This window comes from Hydra vulgaris, chromosome 02, assembly GCF_038396675.1.
Source record: "Hydra vulgaris chromosome 02, alternate assembly HydraT2T_AEP".
NCBI classification, from domain to species: Eukaryota; Metazoa; Cnidaria; class Hydrozoa; order Anthoathecata; family Hydridae; genus Hydra; species Hydra vulgaris.
In genome coordinates this window covers 70,411,483-70,436,899 of record NC_088921.1, presented here as the reverse complement: position 1 = coordinate 70,436,899, position 25,417 = coordinate 70,411,483, and the positions used below count along the sequence as shown (strand labels likewise).

Here is a 25,417-nt window from a genome sequence, read left to right as displayed (position 1 = left end):
CAATTAGAAAATGCTTCACTGTTTGATTTAAGTAGTCTTGAAGTTGCTTTTTTATTATTTTATCTTAATTAAAGTAAAATTTTTTTTGTTAATACAGACAAATACACCCTACAGCCAAATACATCCTACATACAAATACGCTTTGCTAATATGTCTAAGCTAAAAGTACCCCTACAAAACACAGGTTACCAAAGTTACTTTGAGTTACACAGTAACCACAGATTGTTTTGAGAAATAAAACGTTTAACAAGTCAATATAACAACTTTAAATATACAAATTAATTACAAACCTTCAATATTATAACTATAAAAAATGTTCACAGATAAAGAATTCTGTCTATTTAGTCAGAAAATATCAAATATCAGATATCAATAAAATAGAAAGATTTCGATATAATCTTTAATAAATCAGCAGAAAAAAATTAATATAATTTAGCGAAAGAAATTTTTGAAGAAATTAAAGTTTGTTAACGATTTTTCAAAAAAGCACTCATAAAGTCGATAGGAAGCGGAAAAATAATGGTGGAATTTTTTTCAGCAGATATTGTTTGAAGCGTTTGTAAATATCGAAGTTGAAGAGCACTTGGTGACTCACTAATAACATCAGAAGCTTCTTTCAAAGCACGAGCTGCGTTCATCTCGCCCTCTGCAGCAATAACCTAAATTTGATAGTAGCAAACAAAAGATTTACAATTCACAGAATTTTTTAAAGTTACTTTACACATTTATTTTTATAAATTTTCAGAGTTAACGAGAGTTTTTTTCTCCCCGGGCCCCTGCCATGCCTGAAGGTACTGGGCCTCACTATAAATCAAGATGCACAAATAAAACACACAAAAATACAAATTAATAATAACTACCTATCGTATATATACATCAATTTAGCAAAGACAATACAATAAATATAGTTTATTTCTGAGATTAAAATATAAATTATTAATAAAAATAAATTATATTTTAAGACATCGTAAAGTAGCCTTATATTATTATTTATTAGTGGTAGAGTAAATTATCTTGAGTAAGAGACTGAAAAATTAATTTATTACAAAAAAACATTAAATTTCATGTTTTTATCGAGTCATCCATATATACTTTATATAAGTCCAGGGCCCTGGACAGGATAAAAATGTGCTGGTGCAAAATTATTTTGCACGTTGTAAGCAGTCTTTACGACTATTATTTTATTAAGATATTAAAAACATGTTAATAATTATAATAATATTGTAAATATGTTGTAAATAGTCTTTACGTTGTAAATAGTCTTTACGACTATTATTTTAATAAGATATTAAGAACATGTTAATAATTACAATAATAAGAATTGGCTTAAAAGAAGCCAGTGCTTACCAACCAGAGAGGCTCAGAAATATTTAATGGGGCTGAAGATTTTATTATTTAAAATATTGTTATTTCTTAGTAAACAATATATTTCAGTTCTTTGTATTAATAAAAAAATATATATAGTGAATTGGAATTTAGCTTTAAATACGGTAAAAAAAGTTAATCTAAAAAATTTCTCATTTTTAAAGAAAAACATTTTTTCCTATACTCTTGTAACAAAAAAACTATGTGACTAAGGGTTTAACTTATTTTTGCTAAATTTTTTGCCACCATAATTTATATCCTTATTTATGTCCCCCATGGCCCCTCAGTGCCAGTCCGATTCTGTGAAACTGCTGTGTTTTGAAAATGTTACATAAAAAAAATAAAACAATACGGTCATTTATTTCACTATACTGCATCCTTTATTAGTAAAACTTAGAAAAAGTAAGAAAAACTTGAAATACATATCTGAAAAGGGTCAAAAAAACAATTAAATAATAAATTTTTGACTTATTTGACCCAATATTTGGATTTTAATTCAAATGTTTTCAATTAAAATTGATAAACTTGATAAGAAATATTTATTACATAAAATTAAGTAATATAATATTACTTCATTTTATGTATTGAGAAAACGTGAAAAACTTAAAATTATATAGTGAACAGAATTATTTTGTTTAAAAAAAAATAAAACCCAACTAAAAATCCGTAAAATATTATTATGCAATGTTATGATGGAAAAATCTATTTAAAAATAAAACTAATTTAGAGATTCAGTTTCTTTAAAAATTAAAATTTTTTTTAACTGCTGGAGTCAACCAGTCTTATTTTTTTTGTTCTTTAACTTTTTTTTTCATTAATTTCTTAAAACCTAAACACTAGTTGCTTCCAATTAACAAGTTTGTATAAAGATAATTTGTTAAAAAAGAAGATCAAAAAAGTTTAAGACCCATGGTTCCACACTTAAGTGATTTGATTCCACACTTGTGCGATTTGATTCCACACTTGTGTGATTTGATTCCACACTTGTGTAATTTGGTTACACAAGTGTGGAATCAAATCACACAAGTTATAATGACATTTTTATTTACCAACAACAATATGTTAAAGCAATTTCTGGCGTTAAATTGTTTTGCAGAATGCAGATTGCAGATTTTAAAAATCAAGATTGATTATTTTTATTGTAATAACAAATTTTTATTCACAATGAAAAGAGAGACACACCTGCCCCCTAGAAATAATAGTTGGAATTTAACCAGGAAACAAACATCCCCCTACAAAAAAAATAGACTTGTTTTTTCCTTTTAAATGCTTTTAAACACTTCTTGATCATTCATCTCTATAGTAATGAATACTTTTTTGTTTCCAGCCAAATAAAAAAATAAAAATCAAAAAATTGAGTGAAGTCTTTTTTTTATTGAATGTGCCAACAACAATTTGATTTTCTCTTTATGCTAAAGAAGGAACCTTTTTCAAATGTTGAATAAAATAAATTAAATTGAGATTTTTTATTAACTATTTTGTTCTTTAATGCAAAACTAAAACTATTGAAAATGTTTTAAAATAGTATAAATAATTAACTTTACTTACTTTAGCTCGTGCTTCTCTCGAAGCCTCTGCCTCAGCAGCCATTGCTCTCTGTAACATTTGTGGAAGACGAACATCTTTAATTTCAACTCTTTCTACTTTAACGCCCCATGGCTCTGTTGCATGATCAAGTATGTGTTGCAAATTTTTACTAATGTTTTCCCTCTCCATAAGCACTTCAGCTAAATTTTTTGTTCCAAGCTCATTGCGAAGAGTTGTTTGAGCAAGTAACTGAGTTGAGCGACTAGCATTCTCTACATTGCAAACAGACGCAATGGGATTGGAAATACGAAAGTATGTAACAGCATCAACAGAAACAGTTACACTGTCTCGAGTTAAAATTTCTTGGGGAGGCACATCGAAGGAAATGACACGCAAATCAATCTTTGAATAGTTATCAATACATGGAAGTATGAAAAAAATTCCTGGACCTTTAGCACCACCTTTTAACAGACGACCTACTCGAAAAATAACTGCTCTTTCATATTCCTGCACAATCTGAAAACAATAAATGAACACAGCTATATACAAGCTATATAAGCTAAGACAGCTATATACTAGCTATATAGGCTACACAGCTATATACATTATTTTAAATACATTTTATATACATTAATTTAAATAAATAGAAATAGATATGAAATATCTATTTCTATAAAAGTTTTCTTAGTGAAAAAAAATGAAATATTTTACCTATAAAATTTTAAAACTTATAGCAAGTACTTTGTAAAAAAATAGATAAAAGGTAAAGAAATATTTTTTCAAAAGCATCATAAATTTATAGCATATACCTTCAGACAAAAAAGAAGTGAAAATGGAAAGGTGCATATCACAACAATAAATGATAATATTGTTAGTACCCAAGCACAAAAACCAAAATCTGTTGTTTCTAAACAAAAAATTAAATGTAAGAAACTAATAGCTTTTTAAATGGAGCAAATTTTTTTATTCAATTAATTTTAAAATACACACTCATACATACTTCTTTAGCAACCCTAAACTGTAGGCTATCTTTAAAACTAATAATAATGATATTAATATTATTAATTCGTAGTCAGAAAAAACCTCATTTAAAAGATAACAGCTCAGCTAATAGAATATAAACTCTGACAGTTAGTAGATGAGTGTATGACAAATACAAGTTATGCTGTCAAACAAAGCCAGGGATAAACCCAGATCTGTTTTGACACCATTGGAGCGGTATTGGCGCCCAATAGTAATTTTTCTTTTGCTTTTTTATAATAAATAAGAAAAATATTTTCAGATTAATATAGTAGTATATTACTAATTTTAACTTTATTTTAGCTACTTCAAACTGTTTCAGGACAATGAATTTACATGGCGTAACTAAAAGCAAATATGAGGCATTACTCATTCAACGTTTAAAACTGTCATTCGGTTATTAACTGAGTGTTGGATCTGAGAACCCCCTCCCCCCAAAAAAAAAAATCCTCCTGAGAAAAACTCCACTAAAAAAATTAAAAAAATACAATTTTGAAGTCCCAAAAGCTTAGTCAATGTAGCGGCACTCCTTGCATGTTTTACCTATTTGTCAGTCAATGCATGTACACTCCTTGTATGTTCGACTTATTAGTCAAATAATGTTTGTAAACTTCTTGTATGATTTAACTATTTGTCAGTCGATGTATATACACTTCTTGCATGTTTACCTATTTGTCAGTTAATTTATCTAAAAATGAAGGATGAAGGTTTTGCTTGTAACATAATATGCATATATAAAATATTTATATTATAAACAACTATTATATTGATATATTGTTTATTTTATGCACTGTAAAAAAAAGTTATTGTCTAATATATAATATCATTATATATAGATAATGACTATTCAAATACTAGGCATAAGCAAACTTACTATTACGTTAAATTTAAAAATATTATGCAGTTTTTAATATTGATTAAAAACTATTTAAATATTATTTGATTGTTTAAACGGGGTCAAGGACACAGGTTTCGAAGTGGAGGGCCACAACTGTCAATTTCTCAAAAAAGTCCTCTATATCTGGAAATATCTAGATTTTTTTTTTTTTAAAAAAAGGTCCTTATGAAAAAAATGTGGGGGTACATTGCCCCTCCCCCTAAAGTTGTCAGCCCTCAAAAATAGTATTTAAATCAAATTATTTAGAGTATTATTTGATTATTGATTAAAAATTGTAGAATTTAATAAATTTAATAAATTGTAGAATTTAAAAAATTGTACATTTAATAACTACTAATATTAAAATTAATATAGTTAATAAATGGTTAAAATATTTTCAACAAAAACGTTTAATAAACTCTTAAACAAAACAGTTTTTTTTTAGTGTAACTTAAGTAAATGATTTTAATGTGCATCATTAATAAGCTTTGCTAATTATTGACAAAAGTCACTTGTTGCATTTTTTTTTATTATTATAACGTTTTGTATAATGATCATTAATTGTTGACAAGAGTCACAAGTTGTATTTTTAAATGCTATATATAGCAAACAACTTTTTGTAAGAAGACAAGATTGTTAATAAGTAAGAGAAATACCATTAAAAAAAAAAAGGCTTTTAAATGCGTTAAACAACAAGCTAACCGGACGTGTCTATTATCTCCAAAATATGAAGATGGACAGCCAAAGCAATTTATTTGACAGATGACCTCTTTCTTCAAAACAAACAATATTACCTCAGACGGTAGCGTTCTTGCTTGCTGCTCTGCCGTTGAAGACTTACAAGACCATGAAATAAGCTATTCTTCAGGGAGAAGATGCGCTCAGCTTTGACAATTGTCTCAAGACTGCATCCATGGTTGCACAAACGAGATTAGATGCAACATGTTTATCTGTAAAAGAAGAAGTAAATACAAGTTACCAGATGACTAGGACTGAAATAACAAGTTATATACAAGAAAGAGAGAAAAGCGATGTTTCAACTGGAAATCATTAAATCACTTTGCACATAAATGTACCTCTTTATACAAAAAATGCTCACATAAACATGCTGGGAAAGACTGCTACAAATGTCAACGAAACCAGAAAAACTTAAATGGGACGAGTTTGAATTAGGTATTTTTATAAAAACTCATCCCAAAACAATACTACCTACTATCGACTTGGTAATAAACGAAAGAAAACCTAGAGTGGTTGTGGATACTAGTTATTTGCAATCAATCATCACCAAGAAGTCACTGCCGTCTGACTATAAAGTGATTTGTATAATGTTGCAACAATGGGCGGAATAATTAAATCAAAAGAAGTTAGTGCCATCCGATGAATAGGTGCTTGGTGGATGAGTTAGTTTTAAGTGTGGATGAAGTAATAAACAAATACAACATGATTATGGGTATGGATTTATTAAAGACGCGTGACTAAAAATTGAAATTTTATTAATTCTTTGATTAAGTTGTCATAGAAACCTTGTGTTGCGATGATTGAAATTAGAGCAAGCAAAGCTTATTTTGATGGAAAAAAAATGGATTGTAAGTTGAGTGGGAGAATGAACCTAAAATAAAAAAAAAGAACAAATCAGTATCAAATATGAAAAGGAAATTATGGAAAAGGCTAAAGGTCTACTACTGCTGATGTGCATCATTCAAGATAATAAAAAGAAAAAAAGACCTGTGGTTAATTATTGCGAGTTTAACACCTATGTAAAAGCATTTTCAAGGGATGCAGATGTCATCAACAATGTAATGAGGGATTCGAGATTCATGAGTAAAAATAGAAATGACTTGGTGGTAGATCTAAAACAACTACACCTACAAATTCATGTGCATAAAAGACATTGGCCTTATCAAACTGTCATATACAAAAATCAGCGATTTGCGCTTACACTTTTGGGCTTTAGTTTGAACTTAGCACCGGTGACGATGAGCCCAATACTGCAATATGTTCTACAACAAAATTCTGCACTAGCAAAATCAACAAGAGGATACATAAATAACACCTTAGCAACCAATGGAAATAGGAGAAAGCTGGTGGCACATATGAAGATATGGGGTCTTCATGCATAAACAACTAAATATTTTGACAAAAACCCAGTTCATGCATTCAGGATTAGTGCAAGAACAAAGGAAATGTTTTGGAAGAGAGGATGTGAGATTCCTATTATTAAAAGTGTGATAATCTGGTTGCTAATCTACCAGTTGCTGAATAGTTGAGATTCACATGCAGCTTTATAAAGAGATCTATAAACGAAGCAGGTTGGAATGAATCTATTACAAATAATTATGTTATTGAAATGATGCAGGAAGTTATAGATAAAGTCATAAAATGTGATCCGACAAAAAGTGTATGGAATGTTAAGCCAAATGCATATCTAACTGTATGGTGTGATGCAAGTTTGCTGGCAAAATGAAATGTGATAATGCAAGGTGATAAAAAAATAGAAGATGCAACATGGCTCTGACCAAAGTCCGATGCAATGCATATCAACATAGCTGAATTGGATGCATATATTGAAGGTCCAAATATGGCATTGAAATGGAACCCAAGTGATGTCTTAATTAAAACTAATTCTCATAGTGTATTCAGTTGGTCAAATTCTGAATTGACTCATAACAAACCTGTAAAATGTGCTGGGCAAGGCGAAATGTTAATTCAACAATGGCTTCAAATATTTGGAAAGTTGGTTGAAGATTATACTTGAAATAAAGTAGAGTGTAGGCCTTCAAGAACAACTTTAATACTGAAAGAAATAATTTAATAATCTCAAAACTTTTATAAAAAGAAATCGTAGGATAGTTGGGATGTCAAAGTGTTTTTTAGAGTTTTGAAAAATTGGAACCATTTATTTAGCACTTAAAAATTTAGCAAAAATTGAAGAGAGCTCTAGAGAACACTTTTTTAAGACTATGATGGAAATCTTGTCTGAAGCACAAACTGTAGAAGTGTTTAATTAAGAATGAACTTTAGCATCGGAAACCAGAGTGATTTGGCTGTTTAACAATGAGTAAATCTGTTTAACTGACAGAAAGAGTATGGCCATTATATTCAGGAGTATAATTAGAGTAACATTTCTTTGCAAATAACTCTGCTTTATTCTGGGGAAAAGTAAAAAGGTCAAACTTATGAATTAGAGATTAAATGTTGGACTTACTTTAGTTAATGACATTGTTGAAGACTAACCAAAAGTATCTAGAACTTAACATTTATATAAGATACGAGATTTAGTAAACTGAGATTAACAGTCCTTAACATTAGACAGGACCTTTTTACATTGGCTTCTTGGAATAATAAAAGGACATTTGTTCTTAAGAGAGATGTTCTTGTGATGAAAAAAATGATTAATGTTTAATAAAGCAACTGCTCAAGATGGTGAAAAATGTGGAGCAGAATGAGGCTTGACTTAAAATTGAAGAGTAGGATGCTTCCAAACTTTTAGTCCAGAAGGAATAAAAGCTTCTGAGATGTGCTTTATGCAGACATATTATGGATATAAACATACATGTTTGCTATTTATTTATATGCTGGCATACAATATCCTTTCATTTTTATATAAACTTTAGTATTTATATGTTTAGTATTTATCAAAAGAGAAAATGATCAATGTTTATTTAGAGGTTTGAAGTCACATAACTTTAAAAACATTTAATTTTTTTACTTAAAAATTTGTAAGTCGCTATTTTAGGTGGTGGCAAATCCAATGAAATGATCAGAAGTGTAAAAAATTATTATTAAGCACCTGTAATTATAAATTTAAACAGGCAATTTTTATATACCTGTTTTTAATGCTCAAGAAACCCATGTGACCTTCACAGTACCAACAAAAAAATATTACACACCCTTCTATATTCATTGATCTTTCAAGAAATATAAAGATTTTGATCTGCAAGTATATGTATTTCCATATATGGATAACGGAACACGGTTCTGCCTTTTATGTAGCGGAATATTGCAATTGATTTTTTACTATCTTCCAGACTAGCTGGAGCTTGAAAATTTTGGCATTTCTGTAGTGCCAATGAATGTGATAGATTTTTCACTACCTTCCATACAAACTGGAGCACTGAAACTCTCAGCATTTGTGTAGTCCTGATGATTGTGTGTTAATATTATTTTCAAACAACCAGCCAGAGCTTTTTTTCCAAATTTTTCTTGTTACCTAAGATACTTAGGTATCTTGCTTGACATTTTTCAATGCAGGAATGAGCTGTTAACTTGTTTATTGCCTCTGATAACATCAATTTGTTTTCTTCAATTGTTGTTGTCTGACAGATTAATATTGTTGTCTGTTTTCTTTTCAAAAAGTTCAAAAAGCTTTAAATTATACATTTCCTGTTAAAATTATTATTTTAGATGGATGACTATTTTTAATCCATATACTTGCAATCAAAAATTTTATAAACTTTATAATTTTTTAAGTTTTATTCTATATGTACTTTCTTAAAACATTTTTAGAAAGATCATTGAATACAGAATGATCAAAAACCGAATGGAACAAACATAAACAAAAAAACTTTCTTTACAAAAGTTATCTATACTTTATTAAAAATGTGAAAAAGAAAAAAAGGGGCACAAGCCCAGCCTTATGGACCTTCTGGTTATCTGCCCTGGAAACAATTTTAACAAACATTCATCAGAATTACACAAATACTGAAAGTTTCAGAGCTCCATTTTGTCTAGAAAGTAGTGAAAAATAACAAGATTCTGCTACAAAAAAGTGAGCCCCAATAATCCGCCCCCCTTCCTGGAGTCTTGGACCCTTTAAACAACCCTAACATGCAAGTTCATCAGTTCATATACTTGCAGATCAAAATCTTTTTCTTTTTTTTTGAAAGAATAATGAATATAGAATGATGCATAATTTACATTTTATCATTAAGGCCACAGAAGTTTCTTAAGCATCAAAATCAGGTTAACAAAAAATTGCTTAAATTTATTTAAATTGATAAATACAGATACTTGTAAATAATTTTTTACATCTCTGATCATTTGGCTGGATGCAACCCTTGAAAATAGCCAGATACAAATTTTTAAGTAAAAAGATCAAATATTTTTTCAATTTATGTAACTTTTTTTGAAATCTATAAATAAATGCTGGATTTCTGAGGGGACAAGGGTGGACTGGCCAACATCTGTTAAAAGTAAAATGGTCATATTTCAAGATCTTCTAGGTGTCAGAGCCTAAAATTTTTAAGGAATTCTTATTTTACTAAGTACTCTTGATTGTATAAAAATCAGTAAAATCTGAGATATAAGGTGACATTTTAAAAAATTTCTGGGTCATTTGACATTGAATTACCTTGAACACAAACTAATTCATTATGCAAAACATTAATCTCTTCATCGCAGATCAAAATATGAAAGCAAATTAAAAACTTTTTTTTAAAAAACAAAGGGAGAAGTGTTTTTGTTTAAAAGAATTCTTTCCATAATTTATTTAAAATTTTTTGTTTCTTATTAATTCAGTATAGTGTAAAGTTCTTTTGAAATAATTTATTTATGAACATTAATTTTGTTTACAAATATCTTATTGGTAACTTAAATCTCTCTATAAATTATTTATAATCAACTAAAAATATTATATTAAATACATAAAAAAAAAAGAAAAAAAAAAAAACGTTCTGATAAAGAAACAAAAGATTATGTTAAGAATAAGATTGTTTTAAGTAAATTATTAAGGAAATACAATCTTTTTCATATACTGAATTTAGATATCAGTAATTTCTGTTATATTACATTATTTTTATGTGGTTTATAATTAAATTTAATTACAGTGCAGTACTTTAAAATATGCTAATGACACAATTCAACTTTTAATGATGTAAATATCACAGTTAAGTTACATTTATTAGCATTATGCATTTTCGTTATGCAATAATTTTGAAAAAAATAATCTCATAACAAAGCCTGCAGTGATGAAAGTTTTCTTACAAATGCTGCAGACAATGGCGAAGTATTAATACTACTGATCAAAATTATCCAAAAGATAACAAGAAAGAGGTACAGCCTGTTTGATTCACTCACTTTTGAGGAAAACTACGTTCTAACTGAAAGTGTCACTATTATGCATGAGCTTTTGTTGAGCTTGTGATAATGTCAATTTATGTCACTAATTACTTTGCTAATTATTAAGAAAAATAACACGCTGTTATATAAATTAGGATTATTGCAACGTTGCTTATTAATGTCACAAGTTGTATTTTTAAGTGCAGTTATTACAAAAAATATATATAAAGTGAACAATTTTTGTAACAATATGAAAGTAATAAACAAACAATAAAAATAAGAACCGGTTATATAGTTTTTTTAAATGTGATAAACAACTAAAATAAGAAGAAGCAAAGGTTTTTCTTCATCCTAATTGATTTGAAAGTTACTTAGTTCAGAGTGTAGAAAAGTTTGGCAAATATAAATGCTACCCTGCTAAAATAAGAGCTGAATTTAAAAAATTTTAAAATCTATAGAGCATATTTTTCATTCATTTGATGTTAATGCTGAAAATATAATACTCATTATAAAATGAATTTAACCAGTATACAAAAAAAAAGTCTATTATCACTTATCTAAATGGGTATGTTTTTGCCTTTTATTAAAAAAATCAGGCATAGTTCTAACATGTTTGTATCAAAGGCAGTGTCTATAATTTCTGTTTGCTAGTAAATGTACAGCCGAAGCGATTTCTTTACCAAAGCAAAAATAGTTAATTTGATTGAAGCAATTTGTAATTGGAGGATTTTTTTAAAAGAAATGAAGAGGTCATTTGTATCTTTACTGCTGCTGAATACCATTGTATTTTTATATGAAAAAAAACCATCCCATACTATTAACTGCAAATAAATAGTTGAAACTTTAATAGAAGACTTTTTTGTGCTAGTTAATTTTTCAAAATTTATGTAGTTCAACTGATAAAATTCAAATATAAATTGCACTTGAATTTGCATTCAGCAATGCCGACCTAACTACCAACATAGAAATGTTTTAGGTTGGGAAAAAAATGTCTTGCTTGGCCTGGGGATTTATATTAATAAGAATAGTCACATGCTTGGACTGGGGATTTATATTTATAAGAACTCACCCATTTGTCGAGAGACTAGGCTTGAATCTGCAGACTAATCTTTTATGTGCTTTAATTTAGCACCACTACACACTATTACTTTCCTCTTTGTTCTATATTGCTCTCCTTCATCTCAAGACTGCATTTTTTTTGATGTTATTTCTAATTGATTTGACCAAGCCCTTTCTCTTTATCCATCAGCCAATATTGTTGTTGCTGGTGATTTTAATGCTCATCACACTGAATGGCATGGCTCTAGTGTCAGTATCTCTGCATGCGTTAAAGCAACAACTTTTGCCTTTCTCAATCTAACACAAAAAGTTAAATTTCCAACTTGCTTTCCAGACAATCCAAATCATTTACCTTCTCTACTTAGCTTATGTCTTGTTTCTGATCCTAGTCAGTGCTCAATTTCTCCACATTCACCTTTAGGTGCTTTTAATCACCATTTGATATCTCTAAAACTATTATTAACAGAATCTCCCTATCATTGTACCTTTAACAACTACCTAAAAGCTGACTGAAACTCTTTCCGTAAATTACTTTGTGATGGCTCTTGGGTAGAAATCTTTCATCTTCCTGCTGACCAATATGCTTCTTACACAACTTCTTGGATTCAGGCTGGCATAGAATCTTTTATTCCCTTTCAACAATTCCAAGTCAAGCCTCACTCTTCTCCATGGTTTTCCTCTCATTGTGCTTCATTGCGGTGCAATTTCTAAACGAAACCATTACTTTCATATCTATCAGCAAAATAGTTCTCCAGAAAACGATGGTCTATTGACTATTGCTTGAAACCATTGTAAAAAGGTTTTGTCTAACGTAAAAGTCTTTTCTCAGGTCAGAAAATCTTGTATTTCATTTCAAAAATTAGGCTCTCATGACTTCTGAGAACTTGTTTAAACTTGTTTTAGCACATTAAGATCCCTTTAAGTAAACATTTATAAGTGTGTCATTATTATGTGTCATAGTGACTGCTATATTAACTATTAACTAATCCAGCTAAGTAAACATATAAAAAAAAGTAAACATTATATAAAATATAGAGTTTAATTAGCTTTATTAGCTAATATTTCAAACGAATATACTTTAAAAATAAGAAAATGTCATTTATATTCGTGTAGAAACATTTAAATAAATGCTTGAAAAATAATATACTTTTAAAATAGCATATACAAGCATATTCTTTCGCATGTAACATTTATAAACTTTTGTCTCCAAGTTATGCTAAACCTTTCATCTTTAGTTGAAATACAAAAACAAAAAAAAAATGCAACATTCTTGAAACTTAACAGTCAAAGATATCATAACTTGCTTCTGGCATTTCAAACACACTCTAAATGAGCACTAGCATAATATGCAAATGTTTTGGGAAAATAACCCATATTTCAAGACTAATTAAATAATATGAATATGATTTCAATTACTGCTTTAAACTATGAATGATAGAAAAAAAATTAAAAGTAAGTTGGAATTAATTTTACTACTTGCTTCGCATCCCTGGTTTACTGAGTTAAGTACTACAAGACTTTAGTGCCTTAAAATATTATTAGCATCTGCCTTAAAATATTGATAGCAAAATGTTATAAATTCTATTGAATAATAAAAAACAAACCATGACAGTCAGTTATTTTTTGACTGACTTGATCTGTTTAGTGTAAATGAACTTTTAACACAATACTTATTGTTAATTGGTTATAATATAATAAAAATACCTTAATATAAATTTTAGATGATATTGATTTTTAACCAATTCTAACCAATAAATAGAAGATTTTTTTAATACAAATCAAAAGTTATTTTGAGCTTCTAAACAATATTAGTTAATCATAAAATAACTGTTTAAATAATATTAAAACTAATGTAAACTCACAACTGGCTTATTAATTTATAAAAAGTGGTATGATTAACTAAATATTTTTATAAACAACAACAACAACAACAAGAAGATATTTATTTTCCTTTTTAAATCATACAATAATGTTATAATAATAATAAATATAATAATAATAACAATAATAATAATAAAATTCATAACTCTATTGATTGTAGTAAGTAAAAATAATTACTTAATAAATATATATATATATATATATATATATATATATATATATATATATATATATATATATATATATATATATATTTATATATAAATGATAATAATATAAAATAATATAGTAATGAGTAAATTAATTATAAGTATTTATTAATAACAACTAAATGATTGATAAGAATGGTGTCACTCAAGCAGAATTCTGATCAAAGGAGTGACGCCAGTTTTTAAATATAATATGATTAATAATAAGCATACACACATAGAACATAAACAAAGTAAACATTTAATAATCATACTTTGATAATAATAATAAAAAATAAGCAAACAAGAAGTTAATGATTATAGTTGTAGTAATCATAGTTAAAAAAAAGAGTATTCTAAATATTTAAAGAAAATCATGTCAATAAGTTAGAATAAAATTGTTCTCAGAATTTTTTTAAATTGATTTTGTTTTAAATTAAGAAAAGTTGATAAAGGTGTTTGAATTTGTAGTTTTTTGAACTCATTCACTATGCATACAAGACTCTTGTTCCATTCGCAAATGCACTGATAGACAACAGAATGTTTACCATACTGGTAATGGTACCATTACCAGTTTTCCATTATATATGTTTCTAGTAGAGTATGTATGTTTTATTCTAATTTCTGTAAAAAAGTCTGTTATAGAAGAGGGTAAATTTTTATTAAGGGAGTCAATAACAAAAAGAAGATTAGCAAATTTTACAAGCACTGGAAAGGTAGGAACTTTTAGTTTTTTGAAAGATTTGATGTTTCTGACTTAAAAGGTTAGAAGTTTAAAATTCTTATGGATTGACGCTGAGAGGACATTTTTTGATGTGATAGTTGCCATTTTGACCCCAAACTTCACAACAGTAACTAAGATGCGATAAAAATAATGCGAAATAAATATTCTTTAGTGTGAATTTATCGACATAATGATGAATTATTGAAAGTGCGCCGTTGGCTCGAGTTAGTTTCTTGCGTAGCTCATCAATATGAAAATTCCACGAGATTGCAGTCAATCAAAACACTGAGATATTTAACAACTTTTATAGGATATAAGCATTTATTATTAATTTTTATTTTAATTTTAGAATTGTTGTTTTGATTGTGATTTTTTCTAGAAGATGAAAAAAAGATTAGTTCAGTTTATTTGCGTTAAGATATATTAGGTTGGCATTTAACCAGTGAACAATACCTTTTAGATCCGAATTTATGTTTTAACATAGTGAATTATACGATTTGTTGACATGCAATAGGTTTGTGTCATCAGCAAAAAGATGAATTGACAAGAAGCGAATAGAGTTGTTTATGTCATTAAAATAAATTAAGAACAAAAGAGGACCAAGAACAGAATCTTGAGGAACACCGCAGTCAACAGATTTATTAGTAGAATTATAACCATTAACACTTACAAATTGTTTATAATCTATAAGATAGGAGCGAAACCAGTCACTTACAACACCACGAATACCATAGTGTTCTAATTTAGAAATCAAAATGTTATGATCAACGGTATCAAAAGCTTTTTGTAAATATATAAAAATACCACAAACAAAATAACCAGTGTCGAGAGCTTTCCTGATTTTTTCAGTTACACTTATCAATGCATGACAGGTAGAATGTTTTGAACAAAAACCAAATTGAAATTTATTTAAACAGTTAAAAGAGTTAAAAAAAAGTACACTCTAGAATACATAAGTTTTTCAAGAAGTTTACTTATGTTAGATAAAAGAGAAATAGGTCTGTAGTTAGTACATAAAAGTTTAGAGCTGTTTTTAAATATTGGAACAACACAAGATAATTTTAGAACATTCAGAAAAATTCCACTTATGAATGATATATTAAATAGTTTAGAAAGAATATTTGAAAATTCATCGTTAAAATCAATAAGAAAGTTTGGGGGAATGCAATTTGGGCCTATTGATTTTTTCGGTTTCAAATTAGATATAAGAGATGAAACTTCAGGAATATTTGTTGGAGATAGGAGTAGACTATGTAAATTTTGATATTTTTTTAGTTTATTTTTTATACCTTATGTAAGACTTTTTTTTTTAAGTTTATGTAAGATATTTTTTATAGTTTATGTAAGACGAATGAATATTGGATTTAAGTTTTTTTAAATAATATAATAAAATACAAACAAACTTTTAGATAAACAAAATGATTTATACCTGATCCAGAAGATATATTCATAGAAGCATAATCTTGCTTAGGCACTGGTGAAGACATGTTTTAATGGTTAAACTATAACAAAGTTATATGCAGCAAAAGATTATAAATGATACTACTTTCAATATATATATATATATATATATATATATATATATATATATATATATATATATATATATACTTATATATAAGTTTATATATACAGCTTAAAATGATATATAAGTATGTATGTATATATATATATAAGTATATATATATATATATAAATAATACGTAGTATCATTGTCTAACCAAGTCAGTGTGTATCACAATCACGGACGCATTTCGCCCTTTGGGGCTCATCAGGGTGATGATGTGATACCACAGGTTTGTAAACACACCAGCTCACGTTCTTGGCAGATCAATGATACTTGTGGTGCTGACAATCCTACACAGAATTGTTAAAAAACCTAAATATTTGAAAAAAATGTACCAACCACGGTACGGCACTCACAAGACGACTAGTAACTACTAGTACAGAAAATTGGTGTATATAAATAATAAATAGTATTATTTCGTCACGGAGTATTATTAAATCATGTCCATGATTGTGATACGCATTGACTTGGTTAGACAATGATACTATGTATTATTTATATACACCAATTTTCTGTACTAGTAGTTACTAGTCGTCTTGTGAGTGCCGTACCGTGGTTGGTACATTTATTTCATATATATATATATATATATATATATATATATATATATATATATATATATATATATATATATATATATATATATATATATATACTTATATATCATTTTAAAATGTGTTTAATTATGAACATTTTAAGTATTTGTTGAAATATTTTGAATGTTTATTAAAAAAGTTATTTAAATTTTATTATATATGTTTAAGAGAAAAATTTAAAAATGGAAAAATTTGGATATTGAGCATATATTAAAACCTGTGCTCTACTTGGAGTTTTAGCACAAGCCATAACTGATGAATTGGCTTTAGTTCATGGTGACCAAACTCCAAAATATATTACAGATGCCAAGTGGGCTATTTTATTTAAAGATGGTAGAGAGAGTCTCGAAGATGATCCTTGCTCAGGGCACCCTTAAACCACGTATACAGCTGAGAACATTGAACGTATGCGAGCCATTATTGAAGAAAATCCGTATACAACACATGAAAATTTAGCCCTTTTCAGAAACGGCCCATGGAGACTATGTGATATTATTACAGGCGATGAGTCATAGTTTTATTTGAGACAAGTTGGACACAAGTCGGCTAACACTAGTTGGATTGGTGAAGGTGAAAGTCCAAGAACTATAGTAAGATGCAACAGGTTTCAGCCAAAAAACATGTTCTGCATATTCAAAACAACAGGTGTTGTTCATTTGGGTTATGTTGAAAAGGGAGACACGATTACTAGGGAATATTATATAAAAAATTGTTTGAAACCTCTTAAATGCGAAATAAATAATCAAAAACCTAAAACAGGCACTCAAAATTTCAAAGTTCTCCATGATAACGCTCAACTCCATGTGACTCAAACCGTCACAAATTGTCTAAACCAAGCTAGAATTACAAAAATTTGCCACCCACCATACTCACCAGACTTAGCTCCATCCCATTATTGGCTATTCGACTTGATAAAAAAAATCTTGATGACGATACTGATGTCAAAAGTCAAAAAACTTGCATAACAAAGCTACTTCAAAGTATACCCAAAGAAGAGCATAAAAATACATTTGACAAATGGCTTGAAAGGATGCAACTTTGTATAGATAATGATGGACATTATTTTGAACATTTAATAAAATAATATTAAAAATATTTCCTAACAACCTAAGTAGCATGTAACTGTTCACATCAGTAAGGTCTGCCGCTTTGCACTAAACCAAAGGAATGATGAAAGATTTACAAAATTTAAATATTAAATACCTATGCTTTAAAAAGAGATTGAAAAAACATACTTATTAAAAAATGTAAGCTATTTCCACCATATATAAAAGCTTCTATACTTGAAACATGAGGACCAACTTTTTTTTTTAACTTTTATTGCTGTAAAAACATTGACATTATGTTAATATCTACACATTACATTTTTTTGAACTAGAAGACATTTCGATAGATATATATATATATATATATATATATATATATATATATATATATATATATATATATATATATATATATAACTTTTTATATAGAGACCACATTCAAGCAATATTCAGCTCAATAAAAAATACAAAGTACCACTTAAAAATGCAGCTGCCAAAACAAGATACAAGATGTGCGGCCGTGGCGCAGTGGTTAGAACGTTTGCTTTATATGCAGGAGATCCAGGTTCGAAACGAGCTTTGGGAATATTTTCGCGTCACGGTAAGGAAGGAGGCGTGAACTTCCTGGTTAAATGCACTTCCGCGGTGCTCTGTGACAAGACCGTTAGGACTTCTTGGGGCACCTAAAATGAAAAAATTAAAAAAAAAAAAAAAAGATACATATTGTTTTTTTTTAAATAAACCAAGCATATAGGCTAGCAAATGTTACTTATTTTAAGCGTTTTATTTTCTCAATTAGTAACTAAAATTTTCTTAAGAGTTTCCAATGTTTGTTATGTATTTCAACCATAATTAAATGGAATTCTATAACATCAAAGCATAATAATTTTCATTCAAATTGAATGGAATGGATTTCCATTGAATTTGCACGAAAATTAAATACTCATTTAAAATGTTCTCTGTTGTTGATAATGCTCTTTAACTTCCTGTTATGTTAATGTGATATTTTGGTGAAATATTCTTGGAATTTTTAATAAAAAAAGTTTCTTATTAAAAAGTAACTTAGTACTGAAAGTTTCTTAAGATTTAAGTCTTCTAGTTCAAAAAAATGTAATGTGTAGATATTAACATAATGTCAATGTTTTTACAGCAATAAAAGTTAAAAAAAAAAGTTGGTCCTCATGTTTCAAGTATAGAAGCTTTTATATATGGTGGAAATAGCTTACATTTTTTAATAAGTATGTTTTTTCAATCTCTTTTTAAAGCATAGGTATTTAATATTTAAATTTTGTAAATCTTTCATCATTCCTTTGGTTTAGTGCAAAGCGGCAGACCTTACTGATGTGAACAGTTACATGCTACTTAGGTTGTTAGGAAATATTTTTAATATTATTTTATTAAATGTTCAAAATAATGTCCATCATTATCTATACAAAGTTGCATCCTTTCAAGCCATTTGTCAAATGTATTTTTATGCTCTTCTTTGGGTATACTTTGAAGTAGCTTTGTTATGCAAGTTTTTTGACTTTTGACATCAGTATCGTCATCAAGATTTTTTTTATCAAGTCGAATAGCCAATAATGGGATGGAGCTAAGTCTGGTGAGTATGGTGGGTGGCAAATTTTTGTAATTCTAGCTTGGTTTAGACAATTTGTGACGGTTTGAGTCACATGGAGTTGAGCGTTATCATGGAGAACTTTGAAATTTTGAGTGCCTGTTTTAGGTTTTTGATTATTTATTTCGCATTTAAGAGGTTTCAAACAATTTTTTATATAATATTCCCTAGTAATCGTGTCTCCCTTTTCAACATAACCCAAATGAACAACACCTGTTGTTTTGAATATGCAGAACATGTTTTTTGGTGTATATATAATTATATATATATATATATATATATATATATATATATATATATATATATATATATATATATATATATATATGTATAGGCCTCAGCAGGAGTAAATAAGTGTGATACCGGAGAAAAGCTCTCTAAAACATGCAAGCTGCTCCTCTAAACAGCTTCTTACACAAGCTTTTTGTTTTTATATTTGTTACAAGCATATGTTAATATTACAAGAATATGTACATAACAAGCATCATTTATTGCGCCATGAAAAAATTATTTTGACAAGCATTGTCTTGGGTTTTCACATTAGCTATCTATTTATTTGTTAACTACATTACATTATTATTACCTTGATAAAAAATTTGACAAAGAGCTATAAAAGTTTCTACTGCTTATAAAAAAATTTTATATTTTCTTATTGTAACAGAATTCAGGCATTTTAAGAACTATTACAACAATTAAAAATTCCATAATAAATTAAAGTAAATAATGCATAAAATATATAATTTATTACATAAGAAAAAATTACTATGCAATAATTTAAAGTGTAATAATTTTATATTTTATCAGTTAAATAATCTTATATTTTATCAATATAATTTAGAGTGTAATAATTTTATATTTATCAGTTAGTCCAAGGTAACCAAAAACATGTGCATTTGAACTATGGATTCTACATGGGAAGCTAAAACAAGGTGATTTTTTTGAAAAAATGAAGAATACATGTCCCCTTTAAACTAGCTCTTCAATACTGCAACCCTCAGAATTAGGAAAAATGAGGTCAGCAATAATTTACCGACCTCATCAGTTAAATAATCTTATATTTTAGACCTCAAACAATTTCAGGTCGGCAATTTCATAGACCTCAAACAATTTCAGGTCGGCAGTTAGGTCGGCAGTTAGGTCGGCATTGCCGAATGCCGACCCTAATTTTGAGGGTTAATACTGTGAGGCATAATGAGCAAATAAAAGCTGATGAGTAGGCAGAAAATATTTATAACAGGGATCTAAAAAAAAATATTTAGCAGAATAAAGTGTATCAATAACAATAAAAGCTGTAAGCCATGAGCTACTGAAGATAATGCAAAACAGCCAATAAGTAGAGAGACCACTTCAAACTTTGTGCAACTCAAAAAAAAAACAAATTATTCATTATAATAAAATAAGCCTCTTATTAAAATCTAACTAAATTGAATTGTATTGAAAGTTTGTTAAGATTTTTGGGTTTCTAGTACTAGTTTAAAAATGTGTAATGTAGATATTAACATAATGTCAATGAGGTTTTACAGTAATAAAAAATGAGTTATATAAAGTTAAAATAATAAGTTATATAATAAAAAATAAGTTATATAAAGTTACATCTTTTTAATTAGTATGTTTTCAATCTTTACTTAAGTCACAAGTTTTTATCATTTCATAAAACCTCCATTATTCCTTTGGTGAAGTGCAAAAAGACCCACCTAACTGCTGATGCGAATAACTACAAGGTTAATGATCACTGGCTATATCAATGATATTTGAAAGCATTTTTTTTTATAAAAAATATATACTAAACAAAATAGATGATTATCAACTCAATTTTAAACAGAAGCATTTTACAACTTTATGCACCAGTTATTTAAAGAAAGCTATTAGCTACTACTCATCTAGAATCATGTTCTCACATCTATGTTTTAATAAAGCATTTAATAATGTTGATTATTGGTTACTGTTTTGCAACCTATTAGAACAAGGAATATCAAAACTGTTGTGAGCCTGATTGCATTCCGGTGCAATAATGAAAAAATAAGTATTAGTTGGCAAAAAGCTAAATACTCTTGTTTTAGTATTATGAATGGTGTACGACAAGGTGGTATTTTATTATTTTGACTGTTTAGGTATTATATTTGTAATTTGGTATTTAAAATTTAAAATATGCATATTGTATGCAATATGGTAGGTATTTTTCTAAATATTCTTGCTCATTGCTGATGACATTGTACCTATTGCTCCATCTTAGTTCTGTCTGCAGAAATTATTGAATGGAGTTAATGATATTACAATACAATATTAACTAAAGTATTTTTTAACAACAAGAAGACAGTTGGTTTGGTTTTTAACCCAAAATATAAATCAAATATTGTGTTGCTTTTATTTCCATAATTGATTGTAGCAGGTTACAAACTGGAACTTTTTGACAACTTTAAATACCTTGGCCATTTTGTAAAAAATGATAAATCAGATGATATGGATTAAAAAAATGAGATTGAAAATCTATATATTCAAACAAATATGTTGATAAGATGCTTTTTTAAGTGCTCAACCTAGTTAAAGTAAAGCTCTTTCTATCACATTTTGGGTATGAAAGGTATTGCAGTCTCACTCGGATATTTTTAGAACTAAACACAACTTTTGTCACTATTATGTCTAACTGTAGATCTGTTTAAAGAATCAGTTTGTCATACGTGCCAAAAGAAACACCACTATTGATTTTATTACTAGAATATTATTACTATCTGAATAATAAGTTTTTATAAATGGCGCTTTCTTTACTTTTACTTTTTTTACTTTTTCTATTCTTTATTTAATTATATTTAATTTCAAAGGGTGTCTATTTATATGTACAATGTACATTGTACATGTTGTTTGATTGCCTATTTATATGTATTATATTTACAATATATATTATGTTTATTTTGAAATAAATACACAAATAATAAAAATAATAATATATCCAAATATTTTAATATATTCTACAAAAACAGAGCTCAATATTCTTAATTTGAACGACATGTCAGCCAAATCCATCATTATTAATCATTTGCTTAATATAATTCATTTTATTATTCACTCTCATCTCAGATATGCTTGTAAACTTTGGAGACAATCTAAGCAGCTTGCAAAACTAACTTATCTACAAAATGAAACTATAAAGTTTATTTATTTCCAACACACTAATTCAAACTGAAACATACTTTATTTTTTATCTAAAGTCCTTAATTTGTGTGACCTTATTCAGCTACCAAATTGCCTATTTGTTTAGAGCCAAAATCACAATCAACTTTCTCTTACATTTATGAATTTTTATAACTACAGGGAAAATTGTAACTATATTCTTTGATCTGCTTGCAACTTCAAGTTATCTGTACCTAAATATTGAACTGTTCATTACGATTATGAACCCATAAAAGCATACAAATATGGAACATATCTTCTTTCTTAACTAAAATCTCTTAAATCATTCTCAAAACTTAAAACTGCTCTCTTTAGTTATTTTTTAGAAAAATATTGTTTATAAATCATATACTTTTCTACAACTTATTATTTTTAACCCTAACTCAGAGCTTTTATTTATCAAATATTTTTTCTCTTTTCTGTTATGTTACAATATTAATTTTAAAATCTTTTGTTAAATTTAACAGTATAGTATATACTTTTTATAGTGATTACTATTACTTTTACTCTAATTACTAATCACTGTTATCACTGATAACATTTTTTTATTTATTCCTACTTGTATTATAACTATTATTATCATTTTATTATTATTGAATTTGACAAGTGTTTACTTCATATTAGCACTTATTACTATTTGTAAATAACCTTGATGTAACAATTTTATTCAGAATATATTCGATTTGATTCGATTTGATTAAAGAACAGAGCAATAACAATATAGTAAAAAAAAACTTCTCTAACTTTTTCTTTTACTGCCAGTTTCTTTTTCAACAAATAATCAGGAAGCTATTGCATACGGTATTTCTCACTATTTGTATAAATTCGCGAAAATTTATTTTCAGAATATATATCGTGTATTACTTTGCAATGAAAACGGTAGAAAAGTGTACAACTTTTAAAAAGTTAAATCATTTAAATCATTTAAATCATTTAAATTTATATATTTTAAATATTATAATTTAAATAAACACTATGAAAACGCAAGTATCAGTTTGTCTTTTATTTAATATTTCCTATTAAATTTTTAAATTTCTATTAACTTTTATTATAAAATATTTTTTATTTTAAATTTGTTTTGAATCATATTTTTCCGATATTTTTTTCATTAAGTAACGTTTGATACAGTCGATGGTTTTAGTTTTTTTTTTATTTGAATTTTTTTTTTCGAATATCGTGAGATTATTTTTTACTTTAATTTTTCTAAATTTTTTTTATGTTTATTTAAATTTAATATCTTTCTATTTTTTGTATATAGTTATAAGTCATAAATACTATAAGATTTAGTAAAATAGCACTTAAGTAAAAAAGTACTAAATAAAATTTTAAAACTGGTTGTACAACTTTTGCAATGTTTTTTTGTTAAATATTGAAAAGAATTTCTTCTTTTCAATATTTAACAAAAAATTATGTAAATAAGTTTAAAAATTAAATAACATCAACTAATAAATAAAATCATTCTCGATAAATAATATCAATATATGAAATTACGAAAACATCACCTTTCTTATATATCTGATATTTCTTACAAAAATACTATAACAGAAATTTACATACGACTTCTACACTGTATACGACTAATTAATTCCCCAAATATTAAAAAAAAAAATTGTCACTCTTTTTTTTATTTAACTTGCTGAAAGTTACTCAGCAACAAAAAATATCATAGCAACAAGTAACCCGATTAATTAAGTATCATTATTAATTAATAAAGTATTTTTTTGAATATTTTAAAGTTTAAACTTTTTTTTTCACTTTTAATGTTCAATTTCGATAATTCTTTCGAGAAGCTAAGTCGCCATTGAATTTGATTGTGTCTTTTTTAGTTTAGTTATGCTCTTGGTGAAGTTTAAAAAGTAAGGTTTGAGAATTTTATCTTCCGTTAAAAAATAACGGGAAAGATTTTTGGGAAAGAAAGAAATTTAACGGGAAAGAAAGGGAAACGGGAAAGAAATTTAACGGGAAAGAAAGGAATTTAAAACTAATATTTGAAAGATATATAAAGATACCTTAAGTATTCCAAACAGATCAGAGCTTTACAAACTTTGAATGATTAAATTTTTAATAAAGTTCTAACATTATTTTTAATGGAATTAAAACCTACTTCTTTATACAAAAATTGTGTTTATTTTGATTATTTTTTTAAACATTAATGGGAGGGTAACGGAGGCGATTTAGCAGATCAATTATTGATATTATCTAATTATTAAAATTATAAGACTGTCTAACTTAATAAAGATTGTAATTTAAATACATTTAATACACTTTAGTTTTTATGGCGCGTTATTTGGATAAACATTATTGCATAAACATTATATCCTACGAAACTTTTAATTTCTTTATTTTTTATTTTTTAATTCTTTTAAATCCAGTTTTAAACACAGTAAAAAACAATGCTTAAACTGCGGTTATTTTTTTATCATTATTATAAAAACTTTGGTATTTTTATTATTATAAAATATTTTTGGTAAGGCGGAGACCAATTATTAAAATCTTAATATAATATTTTTATAATTGGTTAATTCAAGTCCGTCGAAATATTTGTCAACTTTTAATAGATAGCAGTTTAACACGTCTTTATTATTCAACAATCCAATTTTGTAGTTGTTGTGGGAAACTTAACTATTCATATAACAAGTAAAATAAACGTTGGTAGAGATGAATAGAGGTTTAAAAGTAAACAACCTCTTTTCTTTTTTTCATGTATATTTGTAATTTTTTTCTTTT

At 27.2% G+C, this 25,417-nt stretch overlaps 1 protein-coding gene across 3 annotated transcripts; it reads right to left on the bottom strand.

The window, feature by feature from the left end:
- Positions 1-251: 251 nt before the first annotated feature.
- LOC100212020 (mechanosensory protein 2) lies at positions 252-24,288 on the bottom strand. Of its 3 annotated transcripts, XM_065791835.1 has the most exons (6): positions 23,435-23,588; positions 16,420-16,555; positions 16,128-16,200; positions 3,702-3,799; positions 2,914-3,408; positions 252-659 (listed from the first exon to the last, which is right to left on the bottom strand). In XM_065791835.1, the coding sequence occupies exons 3-6, from the start codon at positions 16,183-16,185 to the stop codon at positions 468-470; spliced, it is 843 nt and encodes a 280-aa protein (XP_065647907.1). In that variant the 5' UTR covers positions 16,186-16,200; positions 16,420-16,555; positions 23,435-23,588; the 3' UTR covers positions 252-467. The 3 variants fall into 3 exon arrangements, with proteins under 3 accessions (XP_065647907.1, XP_065647908.1, XP_065647906.1); XM_065791836.1 differs by lacking the exons at positions 16,420-16,555; positions 23,435-23,588 and adding an exon at positions 24,193-24,288; XM_065791834.1 differs by lacking the exon at positions 16,420-16,555 and having other exon boundaries at positions 23,435-23,570.
- Between the last annotated feature and the right edge of the window lie 1,129 nt (positions 24,289-25,417).